The sequence below is a fragment of the Lycium ferocissimum genome, chromosome 11, assembly GCF_029784015.1.
Source record: "Lycium ferocissimum isolate CSIRO_LF1 chromosome 11, AGI_CSIRO_Lferr_CH_V1, whole genome shotgun sequence".
In the NCBI taxonomy this organism is placed as follows: Eukaryota; Viridiplantae; Streptophyta; class Magnoliopsida; order Solanales; family Solanaceae; genus Lycium; species Lycium ferocissimum.
This window is the reverse complement of record NC_081352.1, coordinates 62,179,891-62,193,215: the sequence shown is the minus strand read 5'-3', so window position 1 is coordinate 62,193,215 and position 13,325 is coordinate 62,179,891. Positions and strand designations below refer to the sequence as shown.

General features: G+C 37.2%; 1 protein-coding gene across 1 annotated transcript; it reads left to right on the top strand.

The window, feature by feature from the left end:
• The first annotated feature begins 7,088 nt into the window (after window positions 1-7,088).
• Window positions 7,089-11,306, top strand: LOC132037832 (conserved oligomeric Golgi complex subunit 4). The gene is made up of 3 exons (XM_059428469.1): window positions 7,089-7,536; window positions 8,607-9,890; window positions 10,528-11,306. Exons 1-3 carry the CDS (start codon window positions 7,216-7,218, stop codon window positions 11,155-11,157), a joined length of 2,235 nt encoding a protein of 744 aa, XP_059284452.1. The 5' UTR covers window positions 7,089-7,215; the 3' UTR covers window positions 11,158-11,306.
• Window positions 11,307-13,325: the final 2,019 nt, after the last annotated feature.

Genomic DNA, 13,325 nt, shown 5'->3' with positions numbered 1-13,325 from the left:
AATATTTTAAAATTGGAGTTTCTAAAAAATTTCAATATAGATGCAAAGCTCAATATTAAATCTAAACATGATATTTCTCTTTTACTTTTAGAAACTATCAATAAAAGTATTTTAAAATTGAAAAAGATATATGAGCTTAATGAATGCTGGTTTGTAAAAATGAAAGAATACATTAGGACTAAAAGATTTAAAAGAAAAAAAATCTCTATATGACTATATTTACTACTTCCTCCGATTTACTTTGCTTTTCTGAATTTGACTTGACACGGGATTTGTTTAAAAAAATAAAGAAGATTTTTGAATCTTATGGTTTTACATTAAAGATATGTGTAATGTGAAAAAATAAATTCTTTTTTTTTTTTTTATTTCACCCAATTGGGCATTTTATTTATTTAAGAAAAGTAAAATGGTCTCATATTTGTCCAACTACAGAAAACAAATGCAAAATAAGAAAACAAATATAGAACTTGGTCCAAATAAAAAATGTTGTAAAAAATACTCTTTCACCTCGTAGTCTGCCAGGCAGGATGTTGAAATTACAAATTAGGAAAAAATATTTTTGAACAGACTAAAAAAAGAAAGGTATAAAGTTAATAAATTAAAACAAAAAGAGTAATTAGTATGTTCTAGACAAGGATGTGGAACATATTTAGACTAATTTTTTAAGGAAAATATTAAATAAAATTTTATATTATTTTTAACAATAAATATTCGATTCCTAGTATCTTTATGCACTAGTCCTTCCCAGGACTACTCCATGTAATTTGGAAATTAACTAAAGGTGACACTCAAGTCTTCTAATTACTAAAGGTGATAACTTTCACCAACCCAAGTCAAAGCTCACTTAAATTTATATTTAAGTTAATTGGGGTCCAAAATGTAATTTTAAAACTTATTAAACTTTTTCAAAATACAAAAAAAATCCCAACTTAATCCCGAAAAACCCAAAGAGCCCCCTCCTAAAAAAGAATTAAAAATAAGTTTTTAATTTTTATTTTATTTTTTTGTACCACCCACCCCTATGCACCCAACACCCCCACCCTCCCAAAAAAATTAATTTTGGTTTTAAAAAAAAAAAGTTTGAAAAATTTTTGTTTTTGGTTTTTTACACCACCCCCCTCCTCCTCCCACCCTCACCCCCTCCCCCCCCCCCAAAAAAAAAATTAAAAAAAAAAGTTTTGAAATTTTGTTTTTTTGCACCACCCATCCCCGATGACCCAACACCCCACCACCCCCACCCTCCAAAAAAAAAAAATTAATTTTGGTTTTAAAAAATAAAAATTGAAAATTTTTTTTTTTGATTTTTTACCACCCCCTCCCCTCCCTCCCCCCCCCCCACCCCCAAAAAAAATTTGAAAAAAGTTTTGAATTTTTGTTTTTTTGTTTTTTTTTGCACTACTCACCCCCCGTGACCCACCACCTCACCACCCCACCCTCCCAAAAAAAAGTTTGAAAAGTTTTTGTTTTGTTTTTTTGCATCCCCCCCCCCCCCCCCCAAAAAAAAAAAAAATCTTGAAAAGAAGTTTTGAATTTTTTGTTTGTTTTTGTTTCTTACTCCAGCCACCCACCCCAAAAAAAATTAATTTTGTTTAAAAAAAAAAAGTTTTTGGTTTTTTGCACCACCAACCTCCCCCCTGTCACGACCCGACAAGGGCCATGACGGGTACCCGGGGCTAACCACCGAGCACCGCTCATTCTATTACTCATTCTGCGGTCATTTATTAGTCTCACGCTTATAATCATAAAAGAATCATTTTCACTTGAAACATATTTACCTCATATACATAAGCCCTCCGGCTATCAAAATAATAGATATATATACGTACGAGAAACGAGACCATACTACCCACACATACGTATCTACGAGCCTCTACTAGAGTACTAGACATATGGACGGGACAGGACCCCGCCGTGCCCAAAACATATATATACACAAAAGAATAATCAATGGCACCTCCAGGACAATGGAGTGCTCTCAAGTCAACTAATAGCTCCTACGAGTCCGGATCACCTCCCCCTCGTCTACACAGCGGGCATGAACACAACGTCCAAAGAAAACGGACGTCAATACGAACATTGTACTGAGTATGTAAGGCATAAACAATAATGGCATATCAACGACATAATTAAGGAGATATCAAGTGAAGAGCAATCTGTAACTGACTGTCAATTATAAAGGAAATAATACATGCTGGCTTACTTCATAATCATCATCATGTCATGTGTATATATATATATATATATATATATATATATAAGTTGCCCGACCATGTAGGTACGGTGTGATAATCATTAGCCCGCGTCCGGCCTCCCGCGTCGGGGTACCGTCTGTACCGCCCACTACACCGGTGTGCCATGCCATCTGAACATGGTGTATGCGCTGCCCGCCTTAGCGGTGTCTACCCGGCCATATAGGCGCGGTGTAATATCATTATCATGTACTCATCATATGTAATAGAAACTCAAAACATAACTATACATTATCGGGGTGACATAGAGGTGTAAACCGATTTTCACATGGAGCATTCATAAGCATTACACGCTCACCTGAAGGAATTAGCCTATAAGATGAGTGTATACAATAAACACATCAATGGATCGTAGTTAACATCATTAGCTTTGTAGAAACATCATATTATGAACTCTAGAATCTTTGGACTTAAGCTCATCATCATCATCATGTTCATAATATCTCTTATCTCATATGGCTATTCATGAACATAGACTCTTAGTTTTTCCGGAATGTAGGAAATTCATGGAGAAGGAGGGAAAATTCATGCCATAAGATTCATGCCTTAGAAAGAAAGGACTAGCCTCACATACCTCTTTCGTTTAATAATTCTATCGCTTGATTGATCTTCTTCAACGCTCACGTTTCTACCTTCAAGAGAATTCGCATCAACATTAGCTAATCGATTATATGAACGTGCTTACTAAAGCTAGAGAAAATTGGGCAGCATTTCCTTTGTTTATACAACTTTCCTCGTATCACATATCAATTCCCAAATATCCATAACAACATTCATAATATTATAGGCAACAATCATCATTCATCTACATTATCCATATTTCACAATTTCACTTCAATTCCTCCATAATCATGGTCATAGTTCACTATTACGTTTTCTTACATATAATGCTTACCCCATGTTCTAAATGTCATTCATAACATACTCACAATCACAACATATCAATAATCATGACTCGATCCAAGCTTTTACTAAAAAATGACACTATTCCCACATTCATGACCCATTCTCTATATCCTTCTACAATCTAGGTGTTTCAACTTCTCAATACCTTAAAAAACATGAAAATACCATAAAACTTACCTTACATAGTGTAGGACTAAGCCTTGAGTGGAAATACTTCTCTTGCACCAAAACCCTAGTTCACTTCCATAGGAATTCCTTGGCTTGGATGAACTTAATTTAATGAGCTTCTTACACTTGATGTTGGTTTGATGAAGTTGATCTTGAATTTCTCTTGAGTTCTTATGGAAGAAGTGTGTGGAACCCTCTAGAAGCCTTGAGAGAGATGAAGAAGTGTGGGAATGAAATCAGTGAAGTGGGATCACATTTATATAATTGAACTTAACTCAGCCCGTCGGGACTTCCATAGATACTTATACGGTCCGTATAACATTACACGGCCCGTATAAGTGGTCGTGGTTCACCACCTACAATCATTATCTCTACTAGGTGTTATACGGACCCTTATATAGACCGTATAATGTTATACGGACCGTATAAGTCGGTCATATAACCCCTTTCCCCTGAAATGATCTCCGTCATTCGTTTGATCTCCAATCACTATGGAACACTTGACACTTGTTTAACACCTTGTTAACAATATAAGGGACATTATAACTCTTCTCCCATACATCATTAAATCATCGCTAACTTATCACTTGTAAATCCTTCCTGATTCGTAACGTATACCTTACTTTTCTTAGCTACTTTCTCCTCTTACTTTGAATGCCTTTGAAATCTCAACTAGGATCGTCAAGTGCTATTTCTTACTTATCGAAACATCGTATACGTCGTGCCCTTCGTTAGTCTATTCAGTATACGCTAACGGGAAATTTCCAAGGTGTAACACCCCCCCTCCCTCCCTCTCAACCCCAAAAAAATTCTTGAAAAGAAGTTTTGATTATTTTTTTGTTTCTTACTCCAACCCGCCACCCCCTCTCCTCTGTCAGGCCCCGAACTTAGGTCTGGACGTAACACGGCACCCCCGTTGCCGACTACGTGACCGAAGCCCGAACCCTCTTTAAAGTCGTTGAATCAACATAACGGTGTTATAAACATCGAATGCGGAAAACAAACTAACACATGCTGATATACTGAAAGTCTGAATGATACATAATCAAAGTGCGGAAACACTAATACAAGTCTGACGCATAACTGTAGCCAACATAGCTTAACTTGAAAAGCCTGCGACTCTGTCTAACTGTTACTCTAGTTTATGAAGCCTCTAATGAAGTACTGACACTAATTGTCTGTAAATACTGAAAGTCACTGACTTGTCACAACAAGTAGACTTCTTGTTGCAGCTACATTAGTTTTTGCACATATTTTACAGTTATTGGATGAAACAGAGACAACTGTACCTGTCTCCTACAACTAAGTGATCAGTTGCAACAACTCACCTAAGTGATATGTTGATCTTGTTCAAATCACAAATGCATGTTCTATTGTTAATAAATTGTTGAAAATTTTCCAACAAGTAATAAATCTGTTGCAACAACTCTGTAACATGTTGGGGTTTTTCCAATAAGTAACAGGACTTGTTGCAGCAACTAGTTAGTTGTTGAACATATCACAACGAATAGGAGGACTTGTTACAACAACTATTTATCTGTTGTAATTTATCCAACAAGTGACGGATCAAGCCGCAATTAACAAATCATGCATACGTTAACTAAGTTACTTGTTGGTTTGTCCAACAAGTGACACGACTTGTTACAAAGAATCGAGTAAATCAAGGAACAAATTAACTGAGTAATGTCTGTCATATCGTATTGCTCACCAAAAATCAAGCAAATATTGAAGCTTTTCAACAAGTTACTAATATGTTGCAACGTATAGCTCAAATGTTGGAACAAGTTACTATCCGTTTCAAACGTACGGCTCATCCGTTGCAACAATGTACTTAGTTATTGTAAAATATTAACTTTATTGATCACTAAATATCATTGATTTCCTTTGTTTATGACTAAATATGGGTGAATCAAGTAGTTCATATCAAATCACTCTAATGATCACTTGATTTAGTACATAATGACTTAGTTGCTCATCTGTCCTGACTCAAAATACCATCAAATTGATTAAGTACATATATTGATCACTAAATATCATTGATTTCCTTTGTTTATCACTAAATATTGGTGAATCAAGTAGTTCACATGCAATCACTCTAATGATCACTCGATTTAGTGCATAGTGACTTAGTTGATCATCTGTTTTGGACTCAAAACACCATCAAATTGATTAAGTATATATATTGATCACTAATTATCATTGATTTCCTTTGTTTATAACTAAATATGGGTGAAACAAGCAGTTCACATCAAATCACTCTAATGATCACTCGATTTAGTGCACAGTGACTTAGTTGATCATCTGTTTTTGACTCAAAACACCATCAAATTGATTAAGTATATATATTGATCACTAGTTATCATTGACTTCCTTTGTTTATGACTAAATATGGGTGAAACAGGTAGTTCACATCAAATCACTCTAATGATCACTCGATTTAGTGCATAATGACTTAGTTGATCATCTATCCCGACTCATAATACCATTAAATTGATTAAGTATATATATTGATCACTAAATATCATTGATTTCCTTTTTCATCACTAAATATGGGTGAATCAAGTAGTTCACATCAAATCACTCTGTTGACACTCAATTTAGTGCATAGTGACTTAGTTGATCATCTGTCATGACTCAAAATACCATCAAATTGATTAAGTATATATATATATATATATATTACTTAGATTTATTACTTATTAGAAGATTTTCAGCAATTTATTAACAACAGAACATACATTTATGATTTGAACAAGATCAACATCACTTAGGTGAGTTGTTGCAACTAATCACTTAGTTGTAGGAGACAACTTCACTTGTCTCTGTTTCATCCAACAGTTGTAAAATGTCCAAAAAGTAATGTAGCTACAACAAGAAGTCTACTTGTTGCGACAAGTCAGTGAGTTGTTGGAAAGAGTAGAAGCTGTCCAACAACTTTTACAGTTATTGCAACAAGTAGGCTCAATTATTTATACACATTTTAGCAGTTGTTGCCACAGATTAGTACAGAAGTTGCAACAACTGCATAAATTGTTGCAATTGTTGCAGAAACTACAACAATTGTTGCAATAAATTCAGAAGCTCTTATACAACATCTTTAGCACTTGTTGCAACAACTGTAACTGCTAATGTAAATTGTTGGAAAATCAGCAGCTATATCCAGATGAATAATTGAAATAAAACAGCATTGTTTTACTTACCTAATGAGCGAAAATCACCTATGAAGTAATGCCCACTACTACACGAATGAAATTCGGTCCAAAAATTACGTAAATCGGGTGAGTTTGTTATTTTTCTTGAGCAACTTTTTTCTAAATGAAAGAAGAAAGCAGCAGTAGCAAAGGAGGAGGTGGAGGGTGAGTGCGGGGGTGGAGGGTGAGGGGCAAAAAAAAAAAGGGGGGGGGGGGGGGGGGGGTTAGGGTGCGGGGTGAGGGGGTGAGGGTGAGGGGTGGGGGGAGAGAGGGTGAGCGGGGAGAGGGGTGAGGGGTGGGGGGCGCGGGGAGGGGGGGCTGGTGGGTTTTTTCCCTACCAATTTTAGGCTATTAGGATTTTATTAAGTTGGGCCAAAGTGTAAAAAATAAAATTTGGGAGCAAGTTAAAAAATGAGTCAAAAGTTCTTAATCACTAATCAAAATTTTATCACCTCTACTCAATAAAAAAAACTTGAGTTACCTTCACTCAATTTTAAAACCTTTTGGTCACCAATAATTAATTAGCCCATGTAATTTTCCTTTATTTTATCAATTAAATGCCCCAGTTAGCCAAAAAAAAAAAAAAAAAAAAATCTTACATAGATCTAACACCCGATTTGGGTGAAACGGAAAAGGGCAATAAAAGAAATATCGTCGACGGCTTAAATTGATCAGACTCGGAAAAATTCATCCCGTCATCAATGGCGCAGAAAGGAGAATCCGATGAAGGCAGCAACAACAACAACTTAGATTCATCATCTTCCTTAAAATTCGGTACAGCTGAAGCATTATCTCAAGTCCGTAAACTGACAGATGTAGGAGCAATGACTAGACTTCTCCATGAATGCATTGCTTATCAACGTGCCCTAGATATTGAACTCGACACTATCCTTTCCCATCGCAGTGATCTCGACAAACAGCTTTCTAGCCTTCAAAAATCTGCTCAAGTACTCGACATTGTTAACGCTGATGCTGATCATCTCTTCTCCAATGTCAGCTCCACGTCACTCCTCGCCGATCAGGTAAATGGAAAATTACGCTTTCAAAATCATTAATTGCTTTGTATCTGAGCCGAGGGTCTATCGGAAACAGCCTCTGTACCTGCAAAGGTACCCTCCCCAGACCCCACTTTGTGGGAGTACACTGGCTATGTTGTTGTTGTTTGTGTATTTTTGAAAATATTTACGCCAGGTAGCCCATACTTTTGAGTTTGCTACCCCGATTTAGCTCATATTTGTATATAAACACCTTTCATACACTGTATATAAGGTTGATACATTATTTACAATGCTTTTCCCCTAGGTATAATGTCGTGTGTGTATATATATATATATATATTTGACTGTGAACACAGTTATTGTCTCATAAACTTCAATTTCTGGATCCGCCTATCTATATATATACACTGTAATATATTCAAACATGAAAATTATATAGAGTTCCAGTTGAACGCAGAGAATGTGCAATATGAAGTTTAGTGATTTGTGCAAAGTGTCTAAATGTGGTGCCAATTTAGATCAGTATGCAGAGGTTGGTCCATTAGACATGTCCTTTTTAGGTTTGTAATTTGATCCATTAGGCAATCTGTTAATCAAGAAATAAACAGCAGTTGTGAATTGTCATTAACAACACCAAAGGGGAAAATTATGCTCTATGTATATTTTTGAAAATATTTACGCTAGGTAGCCCATACTTTGAGTTTGCTACCCTGATTTAGCTCATATTTGTGTATAAACACCTTTTATACACTATTATACAAGGTTGATATGATACATTATGTATAATGCTTTCCCCCAAGGTATGATGCTGTATAATATCGTATAATATTGTATATTGGGCTACGTGGCGTAATAAGTTTCAAAAGATGTATATTTTTAAAATTTCCCATATTTTTATTTATAAACTCATAAATCTTGAATGTGCTCTACAATTCTCTACTGTATATGAAAATAGCTAGCAACACCCTAGCTAGGAAGTAGAAAATCTATTTTTATATTATCTTGACTAGAGATCCTATTTAGACATGAATTAAATAAATATCAAATCCTGAACAAATTTGGTTTCCTACAACTTTGAATTATTATTCCCACAGGTAAGCGCCAAAGTCCGCCAGCTCGATCTCGCTCAATCACGTGTTAACGACACGATACTTCGTATAGACGCTATTGTGCATCGTTCTAATTGCCTTGAAGGCGTTAACAAAGCACTCGGTTCCGAGGACTATGAATCTGCTGCCAATTACGTGTCGACTTTCCTTCAACTTGATGCAAAGTACAAGGATTCAGCTGCTTCGGATCAGAGGGATCAGCTCCTTGCCTCGAAAAAACAGCTTGAAGGGATTGTTCGAAGGAAATTGGCTGCAGCAGTGGATCAACGTGACCATAACACGGTTTTGCGTTTCATAAGGTTGTATCCACCGTTGGCATTGGAGGAGGAGGGGCTGCAAGTGTACGTGGCTTATTTGAAGAAGGTTATTGCTATGCGATCGCGCCTTGAGTATGAGCAATTGGTGGAAATGATGAGTGATCAGCAGGGGCCCGGCCAGAACCAGCTTAATTTTGTATCCTGTTTGACTAATTTGTTTAAAGATATCGTCTTGGCTATTGAAGAGAATGATGAAACTTTAAGGAGCTTGTGTGGAGAGGATGGCATTGTTTATGCAATATGTGAGCTTCAAGAAGAGTGTGATTCTCGCGGTTCAACTATTATAAAGAAGTATATGGAGTATAGGAAATTAGCGAAAGTGACTTCTGAGATTAATTCTTACAAGAGTGATTTGCTGTCTGTTGGAGTTGAGGGACCGGACCCAAGGGAGATCGAAGTGTATTTGGAAGAGATCTTGTCTTTGACGCAGTTGGGTGAGGATTACACTGGTTTTATGATATCAAAGATTAGGGGTTTGAGTTCTGTTGATCCCGAATTAGGTCCCCGTGCCACAAAGGCTTTTAGGAGTGGTAATTTCAGTAAAGTTGTGCAAGATATTACTGGTTATTATGTGATCTTGGAAGGATACTTCGTGGTTGAGAATGTGAGAAAAGCTATAAAAATTGATGAACTCGTGTTTGATAGTCTCACTACTTCCATGGTGGACGATGTCTTCTATATTCTGCAGAGCTGTTGTCGAAGGTCCATATCCACTTCAAATATCAACTCTGTGATTGCAGTTTTAAGCAGTGCTGTAAGTCTATTGGGTGGTGAGTACAATGAGGCTTTGCAGCAGAAGATCAGAGAGCCTAATCTTGGAGCAAAGCTGTTCACAGGTGGCGTTGCTGTGCAAAAGACTGGTACAGAGATTGCTACGGCTTTGAATAATATGGATGTGAGTGGTGAGTATGCATTGAAATTACGGCATGAGATTGAAGAACAATGTGCTGAGGTTAGTACTAGATTCTTGTATTGATCGCTCATATTATCTCAATTTTAGTCTAGTTTATGAATGTGTCATCTGCTTTTTAAGATGTGAATAAGAAAAGCTGTAATTTTGTTGCTCAACTTTATGTATACTATGAAATATTAGTACATGGGTGAACGGGCTAGCATGATGTACTGCATCACATCCGTTGTAGTTCTACTCTGGTTAACTTTTTTGGTTTTTTGGGCGAGAAGTAAGTGGGACATTGAATTCTAGAATGATTGTCTGTTACATCTATTTCATGTCATAATCTTGTGGCATAAAAACTGTTGTGCTTCTGAGAATCCCTTGAACTTTAAGTCCATATATAACCTTAGATTCCACTGGGATTATACCCATATTTAGGTACTCATTTTTCTTTGCTTTCTACCCTTAATGTTGAAATCTAGAGTGATTATCTGTTACGTTCATCTGTTGCCTTCAATCTTTGAACATTAAAATGCTTCTTGGATTATGATTCATACTGAAGGTAATCACTTATAAAAGAAGATTACCTTCGAAATGAATCATACATGCAGAAGATACCATTAAGGTTACATTTTTTCTTTCTTATTTGCTACCTTTGGTTCTTTTGCTAGTCTTAATTGGAGTGCATTGTCAGGTTTTTCCTGCACCAGCGGATAGAGAGAGGGTCAAATCCTGTTTATCTGAATTAAATGAGATGAGCAATGGTTTCAAGAAGGCCTTGAACATTGGGTTGGAACAACTAGTGGCTACTGTGACGCCTCGAATTCGGCCAGTGTTGGATACTGTTGCAACAATCAGCTATGAGCTGTCTGAATCTGAATATGCTGACAATGAGGTAAATGACCCATGGGTTCAAAGGCTTCTCCATGCTGTAGAGACCAATGTGGCATGGCTTCAACCGTTGATGACTGCTAACAATTATGACTTGCTTGTACATCTGGTCATTGACTTTATTGTTAAGAGGCTTGAGGTTATCATGATGCAAAAGAGATTCAGTCAACTTGGAGGTCTTCAACTTGACAGAGATGTTCGAGCTCTTGTGAGCTACTTCTCCAACATGACCCAGAGGACTGTTAGGGACAAATTTGCTCGTCTAACCCAAATGGCTACAATATTAAACTTGGAGAAGGTCTCTGAGATTCTGGATTTCTGGGGTGAAAACTCAGGACCCATGACCTGGAGACTTACTCCGGCTGAGGTTAGAAGAGTGTTGAGTTTGAGGGTTGACTTTAAATCTGAAGCAATAGCGGCTCTTAAGTTGTAATGCTTTTCTATGGTTATTTTGTTCAATATCTCTTTCTGCGCTTTATGGTGCTACATCTTATATTTTCAGGTTTAATTAACTTCCATAAGAGATTGTAATGGGCATGAAATCTTTGAAATATTGTTCAATTCTTTCTACTTTTACTCTAAGTCGAATTTTTTCTTTTTCTTTTTGAAATTTTTTCTCATTCCTTGTCTTAACGTGGTCCTTTAGCATATGAGTTCATCTCTTACCATCTTCAAAGCAATTCTCTGATTGTTGTCACTCATATATGTACAAAATACATGTGCGTTCAGATATTACTTCTCAGAGAAGATATTGTGCGTTTAGCTCTGTTTGAAAATCACAGGTTGCATTATGTTCTCAGCACTTAATCTGACTGTCTATGCAGTTTTAGGTTGAGCTTGGTATTATTTATTTGCTATTTGGATGGAGTCTTTTTAGTAATTCAGCGGGTCACTGTTGAACCGCCATTCATTCCTCTTGTTCCAGCAATTTTCACATTGTTTATCAATTGGTTTCAAATTATATCTATGTCACATGATAATTTTTCTATTATATAAAACGGAAAAGGGCCAAAAATACCCTCGAACTATCAAAATGCGTGCAAAAATACCCTCCATCCACCTTTCACCCCCAAATACCCTTCTATCCACCTATCGTGCCTAAAATACCCTTATTCCTAACAGAATATTCTCATTAGACACGTGGCATTTTTCTATTGGTTGGCTTATAAAATTAATTAAACTAATTGACCAGGTAACCCAAGTGCCCCCCACCCCCTGACCCCCCTCCCCCCACCCCCCTCCCACCCCGTGAATTTTTTTTTTTTTTTTGAAAAAAAAGTTGACTTGTTTTTTGCACCCCACCCCGCACCCTACCCCTCCCCCGCACCCCTACCCTCCCCCCCCCCCCCCCCCCCCGAAGCAAAAAAATTAATATTTTTGAAAAAAAAAAAAAGTTTTGACGTTTTTTTGGGTTTTTTAGCCGGGAGGGGGGAGGCGTAGGGCGGGGTGAAATAAAAAGTCAACTTTTTTTTTCGGGGCCGGGAGGGGAGGGGGGCGTAGGGTGCGGGGTTTGAGGGGGGCGGTGCAAAAAACCCCAAAAAAAAAACGTCAAAACTTTTTTTTTTCAAAAATATTAATTTTTTTACGTCGGGGGGGTGGGGGGGGGGTAGGGGTGGGGGAGGTGTAGGGTGCGGGGTGGGGTGCGAAAAAAAATATTGTAGTCTACACTTGTGCCTTTTAGATTTTTGGTTGAAAATATACCATGTTTTTTAGGGTGAGATATATATTTTTTTTGGTAACTCAATTACATTATACATTTTAATTTATCAAGACATTTTACAGTACTTGTCCTTTTTACTAGGAAGTTGAGAAGCGTAACAATATTTTTTTTGCACCCCACCCCGCACCCTACACCCCCCCCCCCCCCGACGCAAAAAAATTAATATTTTTGAAAAACAAAGTTTTGATGTTTTTTTTGCACCCCACGTCAAACCCCACACCCTACGCCCCCCTCTCCAAAAAAAAAAAGTTGACTTTTTTCCCACCCCGCACTTACGCCCTGTCCCCTCCCGGCTAAAAAACCCAAAAAAACGTCAAAACTTTTTGTTTTTGCATTAGGGGGGGAGGGGGGTAGGGGTGCGGGATATGTAGGTGTGGGAGTGGGGTGCAAAAAAAAAAGTCAACTTTTTTTTCAAAAAAAATATTTTTTTCACGGGGGGGGGGGGGGGGGGTCGGGGGGCGGGGGGCACTATCTGGTCAATATTGCAAAAATTAATTAGTTTAATTAATTTTATAAGCCAACCAATAGAAAAATGACACGTGTTTAATGAAAAGATTCTGTTAGTGATAAGGGTATTTTAGACCCATAGGTGGTGAAGTGATAAGGGTATTTTAGGCACGAATAGGTGGATGATAAGGGTATTTGGGGGCTGAAAGGTGGATGGAGGGTATTTTTGCACCATTTTCAATAGTTTGAGGGTATTTTTGGCCCTTTTCCGTATATAAAAAGGTGAGGGAAGCAGCTCATGGTCTTCTTCCTGTCATTCAGATCACATGTGGGGATATTCTTCAGGGTTGTTCGTTGGCATCCTGATTAATGTACTGAACTGAATACATTTGTTTGTGCAATTAATGGGCTAAAGAATGAGCCTACCTTCGGCG

What these genes read in the sequence shown, in the direction of transcription:
- LOC132037832 (XM_059428469.1), top strand. Translation starts at nt 7,216, where the DNA reads ATGGCGCAGAAAGGAGAATCCGATGAAGGCAGCAACAACAACAACTTA. An exon ending in CGTCACTCCTCGCCGATCAG is followed by an intron (nt 7,537 to 8,606) that starts GTAAATGGAAAA and finishes TTATTCCCACAG; the next exon opens with GTAAGCGCCAAAGTCCGCCA. An exon ending in TTGAAGAACAATGTGCTGAG is followed by an intron (nt 9,891 to 10,527) that starts GTTAGTACTAGA and finishes GTGCATTGTCAG; the next exon opens with GTTTTTCCTGCACCAGCGGA.